This window comes from Micromys minutus (assembly GCF_963924665.1).
Source record: "Micromys minutus genome assembly, contig: SCAFFOLD_516, whole genome shotgun sequence".
Lineage (NCBI taxonomy): Eukaryota > Metazoa > Chordata > Mammalia > Rodentia > Muridae > Micromys > Micromys minutus.
In genome coordinates this window covers 11651-32683 of record NW_027667897.1, presented here as the reverse complement: position 1 = coordinate 32683, position 21033 = coordinate 11651, and the positions used below count along the sequence as shown (strand labels likewise).

The 21033-nt window shown below is 48.9% G+C and overlaps 1 protein-coding gene across 1 annotated transcript in view; it reads left to right on the top strand.

The window, feature by feature from the left end:
- The window catches only part of TRAM2 (translocation associated membrane protein 2), a 71265-nt gene extending 50686 nt beyond the window's left edge, over positions 1-20579 (top strand). Inside the window, exons 3-11 of the mRNA XM_080942581.1 lie at positions 8792-8901; positions 9398-9514; positions 15212-15270; positions 15917-16001; positions 16394-16464; positions 17683-17787; positions 18073-18216; positions 18980-19143; positions 20399-20579. Of these exons, the coding sequence (XP_080798707.1) occupies positions 8792-8901; positions 9398-9514; positions 15212-15270; positions 15917-16001; positions 16394-16464; positions 17683-17787; positions 18073-18216; positions 18980-19143; positions 20399-20472 (929 nt within the window). The 3' untranslated portion in view covers positions 20473-20579. The remainder of the gene's footprint in view (positions 1-8791; positions 8902-9397; positions 9515-15211; positions 15271-15916; positions 16002-16393; positions 16465-17682; positions 17788-18072; positions 18217-18979; positions 19144-20398) is intronic.
- Positions 20580-21033: the final 454 nt, after the last annotated feature.

The window sequence follows — 21033 nt, the reverse complement described above, 5'->3', positions numbered from 1 at the left end:
TTCATAGATTTTCTTGCAGCGAGGTTTACAGCCTTAGAGAAAGGGCTAGTTCCTCGGGGAGACGATTCAGAGGCTGCGAGCTTCTATTCCTGAATCCTCTTCAATGTTCTCTCTCAGTTCCGTCTTTTTTTTTTTTTTTTTTTTTTTATGGTATTTAAAAACAATCCTTTGTCTTCTTAACTATCAAGTGGGTGAAAATCAATTCCAGGATATGCAGTAAGAGGCTGAGTGAGCCTGGGCACTCAGTTGTCACCTACGTCTTTCGTTTTTGGGACCCGTACATGGAAATTCTGAGAGTACGTTTCTTCAGGCCGTGGATGCAAAGTACTAGAAAGCGGGATTGGAAGGCAACATTCTGGGGCCTAGAAATCTGACTCCCTGATGCCAACAGTGATGGTTCCTTCCGCATCTGCCTAGGAAGGAGCTCTTCTCATTGGCTTGTGCATGGCTGCCACCTTCCTCCTGTGTGTCTCTCTGTGTCCACATTCCCCAGGTTTTTAAGGACACAAATCATATTAAAATGAGTCCCCACCCTAATAACCTTATTTGAACTTCTTTCCTTTGACAATACCCTATCCAAATAAAATACTGCTGTGAGGTACTAGGGGCTCTGCATAATTTTTCGGAGGTGAAGGGCACAATTTAGCACAACCATGTGTATGTGTATCCATGTATGTACACGCACACATACTCTGGGGAACATCATGGTGCTTATAATTGAGATATCAATGACTTCGTCTTCCATTTTCCTGGTTGGGAGGTCAGAATTCTGATGAAGGCGCGCTCTCTCTCTCTCTCTCTCTCTCTCTCTCTCTCTCTCTGTGTGTGTGTGTGTGTGTGTGTGTGTCCGTCCCTGCATACTCTAGATTCTTCTCTCTCTTGCCATCTCAAGGAGTGGTTTAAGCCTTCAAGATTTAAGGACTGTACTGTCCCGCTGGGATTGGAAGGACAGCCAGGCAGCAGAGAGACCTAGTTAGGAGGGACTGGGTTTGTCCACTGACTTCTGTGGCCGTCGCCCACCCCAGCTGCAGATCATTTGACCGTTCTTGCTGTCCTTGAGCCGCAGCTGCCATGTCCATAAACGGGGATAATAGACGGGATCACAGGGAATGAATGATGTCATTTACCAGACATGCTCAGTATAGGTCCTGCCTAATAAAGGACTTCCAATAGCCAGTTGTGCATTCTAAATGAGTACATGGGACAGGTCTGTTCCTCTTGTTTCTGTGGGAAATAGTAGGGATAGCTGCCTCCATTTACGCAGCAAGTTACAGCTTTATAAGTTACTTGTCTATTTTATTTCGTACCAAACGTGGGTGTTCTGCAAGAGCAATGCATGCTCTCATCCACTGCACTGTCTCACCAGCTCTGACACTGATTGATTGATTGATTGATTGATTGATTGATTGATTACTGGAGAAGGTATCTTGTGTGTGTAGGGGTCAGTTCTCACCTTTCTCTCCTAGCCATCTCACTGACCCGATCTTATTTGTATCTGGATTGGTGGAGAAAAGGTCTTAGATCCTAGGCCAGCCATGAATTCCTCTGATCCTGTTGCGTCTACCTCCCAGGAGCTGAGGTTACGGGTACGCGCCACCAGGCCCGGCAAGGAGTTTGTCCACCGGGCAACCGAATCAGAGAGTCATGGATACATGGTGGCAAAGACCAGCTCTAGAAGTGCACTTTCCACTTTCTCAGGCATGGCCTGTATCAAAGTATAGCCGTTGACACTCTGAGCAACTCTGCTGCATTGCAGGTTGAGCCTCACTTACCCAGAATGCCTGGGGCCAGCGCGCTTCAGAGTTCTGGTGTCTTGGGATTGTGGAATATTGCATGTATGTGTTAAGAAATCTCAGGAGGGGACCCGAGTCTGAACTAGGCTTCATTTATGTTTCATGTTTGCCCTTCATTGCCTGAAAGTGATTTTGCACAGTATTTTTTGTGTCCTTGAAATTTTAACTGCAGCCTGTCGTGGAAGCTTAGCCGTGGCCTTGTCCAAATGTGCCTTCATGTCCGTACATCTTTCAGAGATTTCCAGAATTTTGGATTTTTGTATTAAGGATAGTCAGCCTATATATCTACGTGTACCAGTTCCCTAGAGATGGAAACAGTGTTACTTTACTCTTGAACAGTGCTCTAGTTCAGAACTGGGAGTGTATGTTTACCATGGGACAAGTACTATCTAAACAGTAAGTCCTCAGAACTGGGATTGCTGTCTCCATGGGTCAGTGCCTTCGTAACCTAACAGACATGGCCAAATGACCCTCTACGGTGAGGGGTGCCCTTTGGCACACCCACCATTACTGCCGAAGGCTGAGACTTCTCCAAGCCTCTGCAAGGCTCCATTGTCAGGCTTGGGATTGGTGCCCATCTGATCCAGTATGCAGTGGTATCTCGGTGTAGCTTTAATTTACATCTCTCCTCTGGGTAAAGCAGAGAGCATCGTTTTCACTGCATGAGAGCTGCCTGTGTCTCCCTTTTCTGTGAGCTGTCTGTTCATATGCTTTGCCCACTTGTCTGATGATTTTCCATCTCTCATGTAAGTTCTGGGAGCTTTTTACATTCTGGCAGGATGAAGCCTTTGTCTGGGAACTGAAACATTTGCCCCAGGTAGTCATTTGATGCCTTTTCCTTTCTTTTATAGTCTCTCTCTCTCTCTCTCTCTCTCTCTCTCTCTCTCTCTCTCTCTCTCTCTCTCTCTCTAATTCTGTGTGTGTTTGTGTCTGTGTCTATCTTTCTGCCCCTCCCTTGCCTTCCCCTCCCTTCCCCTTTCTGTGTGTTTGTGTGTATGTCTGTCTGTATTCCTTTCTTCCCCTCTCTTCCCTTTCTCTCTGTGTCTTTCTGTCCTGCCCCTTCCTTCCCTTCCCTCCACTCCCCCATCTCTGTCTCCCCTGTCCCTGTCCCTGTCCCTTTCTCTGTCTCTGTCTCTCTCTCCCCTTCCCTTCTTCACAGTGCCTCTCCCTTTCTTTCAGCAGAGCTGAAGCTCCATCATTTATGCCCACTCCCTGACCCACATCCCCAGCCCCGTTTGACTTGTGATTTTGTTCACTGTAATTTTTTTCAAGTCTGTATTCCAGATTTATGTATAATAGAGAAGATCTGAAATAATGTAGAAACAGTTGGGAGTCAGCACAGAAACCCATAGAATGTTCGTATTGGGAAGGGGTCAGGGGTCAGCCAGGCCGCAGCTTACAAACTGATGGCTTGTGGTTGGAGATTTCCTGTAGATATGTTTTCTTTGGCTTACTTAGGATTGGCCCATGCAATGTCTTTAAACTTCTTGAATTAGTCTCCAGTACTGTAAAATCATATGATCTCACTTTGCTTTTTAAAAGGCAGGGATTGCTGCTGCCTGTCACGTGGCCACAACTGGAGAGAAGCAGTTTCTCGTTCACCCCCATACTAAGCACATGCTCAGATCTCCATCCTCTACTCCTCCCCCTGGACCCCTAAAGCGGAGGGTGCCCATCATTCCCCATCCATTTACCCCTGTTTAACTGTGTGCTTGTCTCCATAATGATGAACTTCGTGAACCTGTTTCTTTTCAAAGTAGATGTGTGAGAGATGGGCAGAGACAGCGATGTGGGAAGAAAGCTAGTCAGGAGCGTACTCCTTGGCTGAAATGCAGGAACTCGGCTACTTCCTGCAGCAAGCCTCCATTCAGGGAGTATGCATATAACAAGCTGGGGCCACTTTGCGTGCTGGTCCCAGGACACATTTTGCCATGTCACTTGACCATTTATTTCACTGATTTAATAGCCTAAATACAGTACCCTTTCTAGAAACATACAAGTCACCACCAACACTGTCCTTCCTGAGAACAGTGGTCTACAAGGGCCATTTACATAATACGAGCATCGTGATTCTTTTGCTTTTTTGTTTACTTGGTTTTGAGACAGGGTTTCTCTGCGTAGCCTTAGTTGTCCTGGAATGTACTCTGTAGATCAGATAGGTTCAGAGATCCACCTGCCTCCGCTGGGTGCTGCCACCACCCGACCAGTGTGACATTTTTTAAAGCAATTATTTTTTTAAATATTTTTTTAATTTCTTGTATATTTGTTTTTGCCTGCATATATGTGTACCACATGTGTACAGTCACAAGTACATATGTTAGATGGGAACATTGGATCCTCTGAAACTGGAGTTAGAGATGGTTACTAGCCACCATGTGGGTGCTTGGAACTGAACTTGGGTCCTTAAAGAAAGCAGTGAGCCCTCTTAACCTTGGCACCATCTCTAGCCCCTGAAGCTGTGTTATATGTTAGTGAGCAACTGATTTTAAAATACTTTTGAAAAACCAGGTATGAGTTTGTTTGAGCAAAGCTCCAGCTCCTCTAACTCAATAGAAAATCGGAACCACACTATTGTTTTTCTTCCTCCGATCAAACAGGAAGTAGATATCGAGGGAGGAAAGTAATAGTCGTGATACATGACTCAGTGTACCCTTTTGAGAATATGGATGTGATAGTGATCCTTGTAATAGAAAGACTCAAGGGGGTAACATATAGCCAGTGTTGAAGCTAAGGATCATAAGGTGGAGTTGACCTTGAGGTAGCATTTGGAGACTGGGCTCGAGCTCTAGAAACTAGGAGAACTGAGAAATGTCCGTCCCTGCACCCATCTGCCTTGCCCATTGTCCACATTCCTGCAACCATTTGCTTTGCCCATGTCCCAAGACATTTCCAAGGGTTGGTCAGAACACAGCATAATGCTCCTTGAAGAATTCTGAGGTGGTGCACAAGGGCTCCAAACACAGGTAAAATCCCCAAAGGATTTGAGACTTGTTCCTACAGCCAATTCCTCATACACTGTCCTGTTTTTCTACCCCTATCTAGAACAGGGACCCTGACTCTGTCCCACCAGCTGGAGACCCGCAGGTTCTGACTGATTTAGTGATGACCGATGGCTGTCCCCCTGCCACCCTGTGGCCACATGGCCAGAAGTGGATTTTACTGGACTTCCGGGGCTTCCTTAGGAAGTCCACAGAGCTCGCCGGTCTATAAAGCCCTTTACAGTCTCCCACCCTGCGGCCACTCACCCCGACCCTAACCAGAGTCTACTTAAATATCTGCCATTCTACTGTGTTTTAGTTATAGTAAAAACACTCAACAACTCTTTCATCTTGACTATTTTTGAGTAAACAGATAGTAATGTTAGGTACGCTCAGATAAATATCTCAAATAATCTGAATGTATACCCATCAAACAACTGCACCCCATTTTTAATCCTGCCCTGAGGAACTGACATTCTGCTCTCTGCCTTTAAGAATTTGACAGTCAGTCCTAGTAGGCCTGAACAGTAGAATCAAATATATCTTATCACTTTGTAACTGACTTACTCCACATGGCATAAAGTCAGTGTGGGAGCTTCTGTCCAGGTTCCTCTCTTTGAAGGCTCAGAAATATTTCACTGTGTGTACATTACCACATTTTGTTTGTCTATTCATCCACCGATGGACACTTGAGTTCTCTGTACTTTGATTGTTTGTTTGTTCTTGAGATTGGGCTTCTCTGTACCCCTGCCTGTCCTGGAACTTGCTTAGTAGACTAGGCGGGCCTAGAACTCAGAAATCAGCCTGCCCCTGCCTCTGAGCGCTGAGATTTAAAGGTGTGGGCCACCACCACTTGTCTCTACCTTCTTTTCTTTTTTTTCCCCTTTGTCATCTTGAATACTACTTTGCACATGTATGTATAAATATTTCTGATTCCTTTGCATTGGAGTATTTGCATATCTGTATTAAGAAGTCTTGGGAGGAGGGGAACCCATGTCTAACACGGGACTTCATTTATTTTGTATTTACCTTTCGTTCACTGAAAATTATTTTGTGCAGTGTTTTTCTAGTGTTGTTTTCTTTGTGTGTAGATTGGTGCATTTTGTGTGTGGGAGGGTGTATCAATGCACCTTGGGGTCAGAGGTTAGTTTTTGATATTATTCCTCGGGAACTTGAGACAGAGGCTCCTATTGACATGGAGCTTGCCAAGTGGGTTTGTTGGCTGACCAGCAATCCCACTAAGCTGGCTTTTTTAACTTCCCAACTGCTAAGGTTACAAGCACATACCACATACCCAGCTTTTCATGTAGGTTCTGAGGTTGGAACTCAAGTCCTTACGCCAGCTGACGCATCTCTCCAGCCGCTGAAATCCTACTTCCAATTCATTTGAATGTATACTCAGTAATAATGCTGGAACCTATACTAATTACTTTTAAGATTTTCTGAGGAACTACCGTACGGTTTTCTGTACTGGCTGCACTGAGGTATGTTCCCACCAAGAAAGCACATGGTTCCAATTTCTTCACATCCCTAGCAACACATTTTCTTTAATGGTAGCTATCCTAGTGGGGAGGTGGTTGTGAGGTGCATTCCCCTGATGTTCAGTAATGTCAGACATGATTTCCTAGGACTGAAAGCATGCGTGGACTTAATTCATTAATTTTAAACTATTCTCACATGATTGAGTGTGGGTCCTATTTCACCTTCTGTTGGTTTTGATGATGAAACTCTGTATATGCCTAGTTCTTCTGTGGTTCCAAAATGTGTCCTAGTTTTGTCCCCTTTGTTCCTCCTTTATGAAGAAGACAGGCAAACAGAACCTAGTCCTGGATGTGTTCCCCCCCCCCCCCCCCCCCTCTCTCTCTCTCTCTCTCTCTCTCTCTCTCTCTCTCATGTGCAAGCATGCACACACACACACACAAACACACACACACACACACACACACACACACACTCCTTTCCCCCTGTGTCTGTCCCACCTCCTGCCTGGCTTTGAGACCTATGGTTTCTCAGATGAATCCTGGGGTGACTTTCCAAAGTGTCCTTACCTGTAGGCCTGCTCCTATTTACTGCTGCTGAGTACACTCTTCATAAAACAAGTTTCATCACTTGGCTGTTTAATTCAGGCTCTTGGATGGTTCTACATGTCCCTTAGGATAAAGACCACACATTTCAGTGGCACATAGGCCAGCTATGATAGCCCTGTCATTCAACCTTGATCACCTGCCCTGAGCTCTGGGCCTGGAATGCCAATACAACTATATGTATATATGTATGTATTTATGTATGTATGTATTTTGTATGTATGTATGTATGCATGCATGCATGTAACCAAATTTCCATCATGTCCTGGTCTTTCTGGCCAGTAAGATAAGAGTATCTGCACCCTGGCCACAGCCCATCCTTGCCTACGCCTACCGCAGTCTCTTCCTTCCTCTTGGCAGTGAAGCCTGTCTGAAATGTAACTGTTCCATTTCTCAACCCTCAGTTGGAACCCGACCCCCCAACCCCAGGGCAGAGACTTAGCATTAGCCCAGCACCTCTCTTGAAGAGTAGGTATTGGTAGAGAGGCAGAGGGAGATGGGAAAGGAAAGTGTGCCATTTCTACTTCTGTGTCTCTAATCTAGACACTGCCCCCTGTCACGTTCTCCTCGCCCAGGGTGGCTTAAGTTAAGAGGAACTCCCACGGTGACCCACGTGACCTACTTCAGCGTCGCTTCTTTCCCGGCCACCCTGAAACAAACTGACCCCGGCCTACCTTCTGGTAAATGCATCCCAGCAGGGATGACTCATGCCTGTGACTCAGGCTCAGCCGCACAGCTGGAAGAGCAGCCAGCACGTCTGCTGGGGAGGGCAGGGACAGCCAGAGTCCCATGCAAGTGTGTGCCAGCCAGTTTCCTCCAGCCCTGTGTCTGCCTGCACACTGGAGCCAGGCAATAGGCTGTCCTTTCCCAGCCTGCATGGCGGACTTGGACTCAGCGCTGGGGCCAGGAGGGAGAGGCAGGAGGATTGCCACACGGTGGAGGTCTACATAGCAAGACCCTGTCCATAAAAACAAAACAATTCTTCTGCCTGACTTAATGTTATTATATAATAATCCACCATTTGCTAGAGGCCTACTGTGATTTTTAGATGCTGTGCTGTAGACTTCGTCCTGTTTAATCTTCACAGTAATAACCCAGCAGCACAAGTAAGAACAAATATATAAATATAACACATGCACACACACACACACACACACACACACACACACACACACACTCACTCACTCTACTCTTGCTGCATTAGATACCTTTTGCATTGCAGTGCCTAAACCAAAAGACCTAACGAAGGCAGGTTGCAGAAGAGAGGGTCTACTGGTGTTCAGGCTGAGCGTAGACTCTATCTTGGTAGGGAGGGTGCAGTACCGGAGCCTGAGGCAGTTGCTTTCAGTGTATCTTCAGGGAGGGTCTTTCCTGTTCAGTTAAACACATCTGGAAACACCTTCATAGACAGACACAGAAGTGTGCTTCCTTGGTGGCATTGAACTCGGTCAGGTTCTCCGGATCACCCCACGGTATGTAACATTGTTTTGTGTATTTTTTGTGACACAGAAGCTCCTGTCCTGACTTCAGAGGTAGAACGCTGGGGTCTGGAAGGAGCCCTTACAGAGAGGTGCCTCATGGTGTCGTAGGAAGTAAAGACAGAGCTGTGACCTAGGGGAGGAAGCTGAGGCCCAGAGAGATTAGTCATTTAGTTAAAGATGCCTGTCCAGGCAAAGACAGTCCACTCTGGTTTTTTACCAAGAAGATGAAGAACCACATACACATGATGACAAGGACTTGGTTCTCCACAGCCCTCCCCATGGGTGCCAGACCTTCCCAAGGACCAAGTCTAGAGGTAGGCAGGATGCTGAGTCAGGGGCTGTAGCAAATGAGGATTGCTTGAGAATACAGTTGTGTTTCCCATCTCTTTCCCCTCTCTGGTCTCACAGCATCTCCACGCCTGGGGGATGCTGACAGGGTCCTTTTTACCCCACAGATGGCGAGACAGTGCACTACCACTATGGCCCAAAGGACCTGGTCACCATCTTGTTCTACATCTTAATCACCATCATCTTGCATGCTGTGGTTCAAGAGTACATCTTAGATGTAAGTGACCAGTTTGGATTCTAAGGTCAGAAGCTGGGGCGTCCATTAGGATGGTGACCCTCTTCCTTGGGAGAAACCACACACAGCTCTGATTCATTCTCTCCCCTATCTTAGATTCTCTAGTTGGCCTCAGAGGCTAGGCTCCTTCTGCACACATTGTCTCTGTCCTCTCTGTCGGAGTTCTTTAGTTCACTCTTGGGGATGGGGTGAGGGTAGGGGTGGAACTGTCTGAAACACAGCATGAGCATATCCGGAAGGGTCTGTCAAACAGCTCTGCCAGAAGATGTTTTCTTTCCTAAGAAGCTAACAACCTTAACACCTACTGCTTGCCTGGAAGTCTGAGCCCCATGGGCACAAAGTAGGCTTAGGCTAAATAGCTTGGGCTGTAAGGAGTTTGAACTAACTCAGTCTCGGAAAGGGGAAACAGGAAAGTGTAACCCGCCAGGTTGTCCGTATGCTCAGTGTATTAACATGTGGAGTTTTCTTCCTTCTTTAGAAAATCAGCAAACGCCTTCATCTCTCCAAAGTCAAACACAGCAAGTTCAATGAATCTGGACAGCTGGTCGTCTTTCATCTCAGCTCGGTGGTGTGGTGCTTCTACGTGATGATAACGGTGAGTCGTCCTCACGCCCGCTGAGGAGTAAGCACCAAGCAGTCTCTTCTTGGCCCATGAAATGCCTTTGAAGGGCTTAAAAGGAAGAGAAAGAACCAGGAATAGGCATCTTAGAATTAGAACTCATTTTACATTTAAAATAGTATAGATGATACTGAACAGAGTCCTGCTCTCTCGAGGACGGACTTGTTACAGTTTTTACCCAGGTATCCACAAACTAGGTGTTGTTTTCCTAGCCCTGTCTTCAAACACTGCCTTACAAGGTTATTTTTGCCCCTAGTACTGAGCTTTTGTACATGCTAGGTACCTGATCTTTCCCTAGGCCACACACACACACACACACACACACACACACACACACACACACGCACACACAACCACGACTTTATATTCACTCAATACCCCTTATGTTGACTTAAGGGTTCCAAGTTTATTTTTTCCAACGTGTCCACAGCTGTGTACTTCCAAAATGGCAACCGTGGAAGCATGGCTTGGGCTCAGAAGTCCGGCTGTATTTGCGTCACGACGATGACAAAATAACCTGATACAAACAACCGGAAGGAGAAAGATTTATGCTGGCTAATAATTTCAAAGTCCATTACTTTGACCCTGAGGAAAAGCACAACATTGTGTGGAGCATGTCGCACAAAGCGCCTCGCTTGCCTCATGGTGGACAGGAAGCAGAGACACAGAGAGGAAGGAACCAGGGTTATTGTACCCCCTTGAAGGGCATGTCCCAGTGACCTACTTCCTCCACCTGGGTTCACCACCACCCAAAAGTACCAGCAAACTGAATATCCCTAATTGATGCCACAGGATCTAGTCACTTCTCTAAATCCAGAGCATCACACTAGGGTCCAAGCTATAAACACATAAGTTTTAGGGTGGTATATTTCATGTCTAACCAATTAGCAAAGGCCATTCATTCTTACCTGTCTGCACATCGAAGCCATATATATATATATATATATGTATGTATGTATATGTGTATGTATGTATGTATGTATGTATGTATGTATACACACACATACACATGGACCCTGGCTTGTGGTCTGGGCTTCACTGTCAGGAAACCCTGCCTATGTTACTATTCTGTTAGTGCCCGCTGTCATCTGGAGTACCTCTTGTCTGGAACTAAGTCCCACATTAGCTATCTGACCTCAGATACTCTTCCCTGCCCAGGTGCCTCCCCTCCGCTCTCTCTGACAAGGGATGGGGCCTCCCATCATAAGGAACGCTGAATGCCGACTGCACAGAGTCAAAGCAGGAGGCAACATGTCTTCTTTGTATGATGCTTTTAGCCCAGTTATCAGTTCATCTCAGCACACTGCCCACCCCCAGCACGGTAGGGATTTTAAATGGGATACCAAAAACTTCCATCCTCTCTGAGGGGGTTCCTGCATTCCACTCGAATGGGACAGTTAACATTGCAGGAGCAGGGCCACTCCCCTTGAGTACAGAGCTAAACTGTCCAGTGTACTTTAGGATTTCGGGCCTTCCTCAGCTTCCCAACACTGAGTCCATGCCCACCTCTTGGAGGCCTTAGCTGCTTGAGGCAAAAACGAAAGCCTCAGAATAACAAAGACTCTGGATTGGGTTTTTTGGGGGGTGTGGGGGGGGTTAGTCTCTGAATCCCTGCACCCTCACCCCAGCTGTGCCCAGTAGAGACCAGACTTGTCTTCTTGGAGAGGAAGTTCCCAGGCCTTTTGTCTTGTGGAGAGCCCATCCCCCACTCAGCATGCTCAGCAAGACATAGAGACCAGGGAACCATTGAGGCTTTTGGTTTAATTGTGGTCACCTCCTCTCCCCAGCCCATCTGCATGGGCGGAAGGGCGTCAATGAATCTGAGAAGTCGGTTTTGTAAGAGGAGCAAAACCACCTGGTTTTCAAGTCGTCGGTTTCTGTGGCGATGGAGATTTGTCACAAATTTCTTCTCTTTCCTTCACCTCCCAAAGTCAGCAAAGCCTGCCTGAAATCCTCAACACAGCTTTCTACGTGTATTGCTTCCCCGAAGGCCTGTAGGCCCCCATCTAGGTCAGATGTTGGTCATATGGCCCTGACTTCCCTGGTAGGGGTGAGGACAGTTGCACAAGGAAGTCCATATGTGGCTCCAGCTGTCATCAATGTAAAGGACACAGAACCCAGGTTCCTCCTCCTTTTGCCTACCGACGGCTCTCTTGCCTAGAGTCCGCTTCCATTCTGGGCCTTCCCTCCGCCCAGCCGATTTTCTGCTCAGCCAGTTGGATCTCTTTACAGCCTGAGTTAAATCATGTGTCCTCCCACTTCAAATAAGCTCTCCTCACAGCTGCAGAGGAAGTGTTTTCTCTTCCTTGCTTGTGTGACCTGGGCCCTGGAGCCTTGCTGGTGACATCAGCAGGGACTCAGCACTCTGTTCACCTCTGCTCTTGCCCTGCTGGCCGCTCCCCTTGCCGCAGTGCTCCGTCCACTAGTATCATTCATACGGCGAGCCCTTTCCCTGCCATCTTTCCCCCAAGCCTCACTTCCTCCCTGTGTGGATTTTCCACACCGTGCGCCTCCTTGGTGTCTTCCTGGCTCATGGATATCTGTCTTGAGCTACCCTCTAACAGGCACCAGGCTCACTGCTGTGCCCTTAGTGCGGTCCTTGGCCCTTGCTAAGCATTCAGTATCAACTTTTAGTCTGATGAAGAGGCTTTGGAAGGCCTCTCCTTTCCTGTTTTTAAAAGGCTTGATTATATTCGTGTTTGTTTTATTCACGCGTGCAGGCACACACGTCTGTAGCACACATATGTGAGTGGGTGCCTGTGGAGGGCAGAAGAGGGTGTCTACCTAACCGTGGATACAGAGAATAAACTGAGGTCCCCTGGAAGAACAAGCTAGGTTCCTCCAGCTTCCCTTCATCAGTTTCTTGAGTGATGAATTTACTGACTTTCAGAAACATGGGTGATCAGGCGTTAGCTGCTGGTAGAGTTGTAAAAGACAGCCAGAATTACATCAAATTCCCTCCCAGAAATTCCAGTTTTACCTGAATATTTGACATAGATATTTTTCACAGGTTATATGCAAATAGAATACCGGAGCGGAGGTTAGATTTTTCTAAGGATGTCAAAAGGAGGAGAGTAGCGAGGGACTAGAGAAGGAAGGGGAACCGAACAACTTACTGAAGAATGCCGAGGGGCTGTGTGCACTGCCCCCCCCCCCTTCCCCCGTCTCACCAGATGTCTGACTTCCTCTTTAAAACTCCAAATCCAGTAGTCAGTGAAACAGAAAACCGAGAGTCAGAACTGGTTGCTGTCTACAGTTGCCTTGGAGTGATTATGAAATGCCCGGTGTTCTTTTGTTTTGTTTTTTTTGTTTTTGTTTTTTCTTTTTATCCCTGAAAGGCAAATGGCGATGAGGCTATCTGAGTCTAGGTAGCAGCCGGCTTTGTTGTGTCTAAATTCGAGTAGTTTTGTGGATCTTGTGTGAACAGCAGAAAGGAGGGCTGCTAGGGAAATAGCCATGCCAAGGCCTTGCATGGGTAGATGTGGAGACTCAGACAGGAACAAAGTGTTTGACTTGGACCCCCACCATACCCCCCAGCCACCTGCTGAGGCCACAGTTTGGGCTGGAAGGGGTTACTGTGGTTGCTGTGTCTCATGCGACCCTGGAACTCAGGCGCCTTGGCATGCCTGAACTCGGAGGCAGCCAGCCCCAGCCCTCCCTTATCCTCCTTCAGACAGCTGCCTAGACAGGGCTAGAAAGGGCTCCTCACAGAGCATGAGTCACTTTTCCCTGACTCTTAACTCTGCCTCCTCCAGTCCCAGCTGACTGGACATTTGCAAACAGGCAGCATTTTTCTGAGAAGGTTTTTTTTTGGGAGGGGAGGGGGAAGGGACTTGTTGGCTTCCAACTTCTGACCTTTCTGTCTCCGAAGTGCAGAGGCCAATCGAGCAGTTTCTGTTTAAACACACAAGCCCATCCAGGCCTTCGGTCTCTGGGACACAAGGCTCCTGGCCAATCTTTTTGACAAAAATGCACCCACACACACACACACACACACCACCACCAGTCTAGGAAGCACCACTCTTCATGTTAAATGCTGCTTCCTCTAGGAAAGGGCTATCTTGACCTTCAGGGTTTCCTGAATGAAGTGTGGCTCTTTAGGTGTCACCGTTGTGCCTGCGGGCAGAGGCCTGACAGAGGCACAGATGTTCACGACCTAAACAGAGAGCAGTGGTGTGGGTGTTTCAAAGGTCACTGGTACCACGTACCACCACCTCACAGTGTGTGTGACCCTGCCCAGGGAGAGGGAGGGAGGGAGGGAGGAAGAGGTGAGCAGAGAATATAGTTGTGATGGTAGGGGTTGGAATGATACCTCTTTTCAGTCTAGCTTGCTGCGTCTACACTGATGCAGATACCTTGATTGGCCACGCCCTTTAGCTCGCCTTGCTCACTGTGCTCTTAGAAGCCTGGGGCTGTGGTTTCAGGACTGTGGATAGTACTCAGCATGCACACAGTGGGTGGGGGGGGGGGTGGGTGTCCTTCGTGACTTGAGGGCGGGTAGATGGACCTGCCCTGGAAACACAGCTGCATAGCTTCAAGTGAGTTCCACGAGCCCTGTGGACTTTGTCATTCCACGGCCTCGAAGAGCTCCCGCCCTGCATCCCAGAGTTAAGGTTCTCAAACTTCTCATCTGTCCTGAAGCAAGGCGCCTGAAGTTCTGGGGTGAGGAGGTTGGTGGCCCAACTCTGATTGCAGCTGAGCTACTGAACAAACCTCATTTCAGATCTTTTTGGCCCCTTCATTTCTCTTGGTTCGATTTGGTTTTGTTTGTTTGTGTGTTGGTTGGTTTTCTCAGGAAAGAGTTGTTGGGAGCATCCATTGCTCATTCATTCATTCATTCATTCATTCCATCAACTAAGATTCCGATTGGACGCTTGCTGGACATGGATTGTTTTCTCCTTTGTCTTATGTTCTTATGCTGTGATTAAATATCATGACCAAAAGCAGCTTGGGGAGGGAAGGGTTTATGGCCCTACAGCTTGCTGTCCCTCCTCCTGGGAAGTCAGGGTTACAGTGTATCCACAGTCAGGAAGCAGAGCAAGATGGATGCTGGGCTTCAGCTCTCCTTTGTTATCCTGCCTGGGACTCTGGCGCCTATGGAGCTGACACCCACAGCATGAACCTTCCTTCCTTAGCCCAGCTGAGAGACTTCCGTGTAGACACAGCAGAGGCTTGTCTCCTACCTAGGTGGCTTTAGAACCTGTGAAGTTGACCATTAACTACACAACAACGAGAAAAGCTTCCTCCTCCGCTGGGTGCTACTATTCTTTAGTCCTTTATTATGGAAGAAACTCCTGAGTGTGTACATGGCAGATAGCGCACTAGACACTGTCACATAAACACATTTACTTACAGTTACTCTGTAAAGTTAGTATTTCACTTTGCACGTGAGCCTGGGGAACCTTCGAGAGACTGACAAGATGTTTCAGTAGACGAAGCTTCTGTCATACCCCTCTTCAGACACGGGTGGCCAGACCCCAGAGCACTGCACGTCACTCCGCGGTTGCACGAGTGCCAATGCAAGTCCAACACACTGGAGTTCTTTGTTTCCAAAAGCTGTTTGTTCATCTTCGTGGTCAATGGAGGCCAGGATCATTGATCTCTGGGCCAGTCGAGGCCCTAGCAGGTCACATGGCCACATCTCTGAATGCCTTCCGTTCTCATCCCCCACAGGAAGGATACTTAACAAACCCAAGAAGCCTCTGGGAAGATTACCCACATGTGTACCTCTCGTGAGTATTTGTGTGACTCATTAAAGCCAGTGATGACCAAGCTATGACTTGAACCTGTGGAGCACTGGGTTTCGGGCAGTAGGCCTGCCTTTGAGAATGTCCACTTGAGGCATTATCTGTACCTACTCTCCACGGGGCACATGCAAACAGACTCTCCATCAGGGACTCTGGATTTATCTTATTGGAGACCCTTTAAGTTCATAGCACATCTTCCCTTCCATAGTCATGTTCCTGTTTGGGGTGCTGCCAAGACCTGGGTCTATCTCCGTCTGGAGGCCACGCTGTGTCCCTGGGGCCTTCCTCAGAGAAGCAGTAGCAAAGGGTGTGGAGTTGAGCACCTTAGAGCTTTTCTGTGGTTGTATTCAGTGTCCACACAGTGCGCCATGATCAGTGTCCTCCTTAGCTTTTCCTTCTCTGGGTTGAAATGATGTGTTTGGTCACTACTGATGCCTCTAACGGATAGGCTGTAGCCCTTTAAGTGGTTTTCTACATGATGCTGTGGGCGTGGTCATCTCTGCATTCGCCTCTCCCTCCCTTTCTCCTGGTCCTGCTGTTCACCCACAACCCTGCCTTAACCCTTTCCTTATGTTCTTGGCAAGTCCCCTGGGGATGTTCCTGGTCACACCAAGAACTCCCTCATCTTCAGCTTCCAGGTGAAGTTCTTCTACTTGGGTCAGCTGGCATACTGGCTGCACTCGCTCCCTGAACTCTACTTCCAGAAGGTACGGAAGGTGAGTATTCCCTTCCCCCATCCCCTTTGGAGGCCTCTCTTCCCCACAGCCTTCCTGTTGTCCCCAGTGACTTCTTCCCTTTCTCTGAATGCATGATGCGTTGGCTGATGATAGAGAACCACACAGATGCCCAAGAGAGCGCTGTCAGGGTATCGACTCCTCCACCAGATGTGTGCCCACTGGCAAAATCTAATCCAATCAGATATTAGACCGAGGCAATCTCGCCAGTCCCCACTCCCCCCAGACACAGTTCCTGTGTGGTTCTAGTGTGGCACGGGACCGTGGGAGGAGGGAGACCCGGCCCTTCCTAGTTAACCTCCCATGTCCTCTCAGTCCTGTGCATACTCACTTGGCGGATGAGCAAGCTCACAGTGTGCCCGTCTCTTTTCCAGGAAGAAATCCCACGCCAGCTGCAGTACATCTGTCTGTACCTGCTTCACATCGTTGGGGCATACCTCTTAAAGTGAGTGACAGTGGAACCAGCCCCATTTCCCTACTCCGTTTATGCCTCTGCGTCTATCCACACGATCTCCCAGTGAGCATTCAGGGAGTGCCTTGCTGATTTGGGAATATTTCAGAAGCTAGTGGAGAACTCCCCTGTCTCAGTGATTTCATTCTCCAAGTGGTAGGAAAGACAGTCCTAAGAAAGACTGGTGTGATAGACTCTACGAACCACTAGCCACGAGAACCCAGAAGGTTAGCCAACTCAACCGAGGCAGAGCCAAGAAAGGCTTCTGGTGATGCCAGTGGGCCTTTGAACTGTGGCTTCGCAGCCAGAAACTGGGCTCTTGCCACCCGATGTCCAAATGCTGCTGGAGCATGATAGCCCTAGTGTTGATTTCGGTTCAGCTTGTGATGGAACAGAGAGCAGTTAGCTGTACAGTTGTTCTAGGAGTGTGAAGGGTTACTGCACTGGGCCTCCAGTGCCTGTTTTACAGGCAGTATTTTGATGGAGGTGCTGTGCTTAGTAACTGGGCTTTCCGTGCACTTCTCATGTATAAAGTAGGACCCAAACCTTGTGTATGCTAGTCTCTGAGAGCTTTGCTGTAGTGGCCAGATGTCCCGGGGAACCCCGTTTCTTAGGAGCTCACAGCAGGCTTCCTGTGAGAATGACTGAGGTGGGTGAACAGTGTATGCGTTGGAGCCCACCACCTCGCAAATGCTGGCTTTCTGTCTCTGGAGGCGGAGAGCCATGGCTGCGCTCCGGTGTTGGATGCTCACAGCTCACATCCAGAGGGGTTATGGTGACTGCTTTGCTCCCCAGCAGTGTGTTGAGCACCACACACGGGGAGAGCCCCCTGCTTCCTCAGATAGTGCAAGGTCAGATAGCAGGAAATCTTCATATATGTACCCACCAAAGATCAGCAACATTGTTCTAGGAACCCCCCTGCCCCCGGCTTCTGTGCATGAATCCAGCAGTGGTGACAATAGAAGATGGCATGTGCGGATCAGGTTCATTATGGGGAACAAAGCAAATATAGCTGACCCAGGGGAAATGGGTCAAAGTCTGGGGAGGCTGTACAAGAAAACTACTGGGCGATACAGTAGATGAGCGGTTAGGAAGAATACGGCATTGTCCCCTGAGAAGTGGATAGCAGAGAACAGCCTGAGCCACTGTGGGGCCGATGGCTTCTGCTCTGGGGTATCGTGCAGGGAAGATAACGCTTGTCTTTCCCACCAGCCTGAGCCGCCTGGGGCTGACCTTGCTACTGCTGCAGTACTTGACTGAGGCCCTCTTTCACATGGCTCGGCTCTTCCACTTTGCAGACGAGAATAATGAAAGGCTGTAAGTGGGATGCTGGATGCTGGCCTATCCAGAGATCACTGGGGTGGGACCTGGGTGGCTTGTGCGGTCTGAATGGTTTTGGGAAGGGATTCCTCGCTGGGTGTCAGCTGCCTCCCTGAATGCAGCCAGCACCCTACACTTATGTCTGTTCTAGAACTTCTGAAACTCTCACCTTCCTGGGTCCTGTTTGATCCCCTGTCCCACTCTGGGTTACATCTGGAGAGGGGGTGAAGGTTCCCTAAGGGGCTCCCAAAACTGACATCCTTTTTCTACCCCTGTGAGCAGGTTTAGTGCATGGGCTGCTGTGTTTGGGGTCACGCGCCTCTTCATCCTCACCCTCGCTGTGTTGACCATTGGCTTTGGATTGGCTCGGGTGGAGAACCAGGTGTTTGACCCCGAGAAAGGGAACTTTAACACCTTGCCCTGCAGGTGAGCTGGCAGAAGCCTGAGGTGGTAAACAGGGGCTCTCTGGGCACCGCCAGGTACCTCTTGAACTGGCATATCTTCACAGAAGGTCAGGGCGCGGGCTACCCTTGGGTCTCTCACACAGTGACATTTAGGGGCAAGTCTCTTGACATTAGTCTCCTGCTCCTGTCCAACATTCTTCATTCCACAGCTTTCGTGTGCTCAGACCACAGTGAGGACCCCAGTCCAAATGCAACACAGGCCCCTCACACTTGAGTAGCACATCCTGGTGCAGAGGACAGTTCTCAGTCCGGGTGAACTTGATCATGGCACCCTCATGAGGCTGCAAAGCTTCATCTTTTATTTCAGGCCATATGGTCCATGAAGCTAGTGCGTGTGATCTCTCTAGGCTTGCTCCACTGACCGACCACATGTGATATACAAGAAGAAAATTATCTCCCGACTCTCATACTCTAGTTCATCCGAATGCTACCAGTATTTGTCTAGATTATATTGGCTTTATTATGGACTGTGCATGTGGGAGAGGGGACAGCTGTGGAACTGTGGGATCAGTGTGGTTGTGGTGCGCATCACCGTAGGGCCTTCATCTCACATTGCTCAAGTATACTGGAGCAGAGATTGGTGGAAGAACATACCCTTCCTGAGGCTAGTGGTTATGGGGAGGGCGGGCCACAGGAGCTATGGAGATGGGCTGGTTTCCTCCCAGGCCTTCATCTGCAGACTATAGACCTGAACCTCACCCTTAGATCCATTCCTAACCCCCCAGGCTCGGCATGCTGCTGTTGGTGTGTGCGGCCCAGGCCTGGCTCATGTGGCGCTTCATCCACTCCCAGCTGAGGCATTGGCGGGAGTATTGGAAGGAACAGAGTGCCAAACACAGAGTTGCCGCTGTCCCCAGACTTCCAGTGAGGCTCCTCAAGAGAGAACCTGGTGAGCGCCGCCCTGTGGCAGAGATCGAGAAGGGGTTGGGGGTGTGGGTCTGGGATGGGTGAAGGAGAGCTAGGGCTGAGCACTCAAGTGCTCCACAAACCAGTCCTGCTGGTTTTCCCTCCTTGTAGACACTTCTCTCCCAGCCTGGGGCATGATGACCAGCATGTAATTGGTCACGAGCCAGAACCCCGGTGTGAGCAGGCTGGCTATAACAGGGCCTGGAGGCACTGAAATTCTGAACAGCACTGGGTGGGGACTTATAGAAGGAAGTATGCCCTCAGGGTAGCTTCTGGCATCTAGCCAAGTTCTGCTGCTCTTGTCACCCAAGTCTTGTGCTGCAAAGTGGCCTGTGTCTCGGCCCATCCCTGCCTCCCAGGCTCTCCATCTCTCTTCAGGAAAGACAGTGACCATGTTAGGGAGGGGCAGCAGGGGTGGGTCTCACCCTGAGCATCCTTAAGTGAGCCCCCTTTGCTCTCAGGTCCTCAAACTACTGCAGCCTCTCTGGGGCCTAGCCTGTCTGCATGCCTGTTTCCTGACTCACCTGCATTTTTCTAGGCAGCTGCCTGCCCGGAAAGAGAGTGTATGTTTGTTTGTTGGCAGTCGGGTGTGAGGACAACTTGAGGCACAGGGTAGGAGAGGTTCCTGTGTGGCTACAACTCATTGAATTTGTGGAGATATTTTTCTTTTTTGTTTGTTTGAGACAGGATTCCTCTGTGTAGCCCCAACTGGCCTGAAAGTTGCTCTATAGACCAGCCTGGCCTTGAACTCAGAGATCCACCTGCCTCTGCCTCCCAGTGCTGGGATTCAAGGCTTTGACCACTGTCCAGCTGCTGGTCAAAGGAATGTCAGGCCTCGTCCCTGCAGTATCTTGTTCCCCATCTCTTCTCCTTGTTACCATTCCCGTTGCTGAGACCAGTCCTCTAGGGGGCTGAGGGACTGAGGGATAGGGGAACCTAATAAATTAAAGCCAGCATTGCCCAGATCAGTTTCTGTGAGTCACCATAGATGCTCTCCACTAAAAGATAGTCAAAGACTAATCATGTGAAACAAGCCCATTTATCAAAGACTCTAGGAGAGGCAGCAGCCTTCCTCGGACTGTCTGCTGGCTTCCATTGGCCACAGCCCACTTCCTTGTTGGATGGTCTGTCTGCCACAGGGTCCCCACCCATTAGACACCCCAACCCCTCCATGCCTCCATTTTCCTGCCTCAGTATCAGCAACAACCCTGAGTGTGTCTCTTCTCTCCATTCCCCAGGTTACCATGAAAATGGCGTGGTGAAGGCAGAGAACGGAACCTCCTCACGGACTAAGAAACTCAAGTCTCCCTAAGGTCACTGTGCTGAGGAGAGGGATCCTCTGGGTGAGGGCCCGGCAGAGATGACGAACCCTGACCCCCAGCTCAGCCTCTCTGCCCTTCTGGCCATACTCCATCTCCACCAGCAGAAACCTTGGCATCAGAGGGGGAGTTTCTCTCTACCATCTAGTCTTTCTCTTCCTTCATAAACCATTCTCAATAAAGCCAAAAATCTTCTCTTGCTTTTTTGAGCCACCTCATGGCCTCACCTCTGTCCTATCTTGGATTTTCTCAGAGGCCTGCCTTCTCCTAGTCGTCTTCCTGCTTCTCTCTCTCTCTCTCTCTCTCTCTCTCTCTCTCTCTCTCTCTCTCTCTCTCTCTCTTTCTCTCTCTCTGTCTCTCTTTCTCTGTCTCTCTTTCTCTCTGTCTGTCTGTCTCTCTCTCTCTCTCTCTCTCTCTCTCTCTCTCTCTCTCTTCATGGCTGCTTCTTTTCCTCCTTTCTTCCTGACTTTAATGTGCAATTTCTCTGATTTTTACAATGGGAGGGAGCTAAGATGGCAGTCCTTCCCTTCGGTCCCAGGACTTGCCAATCTGGA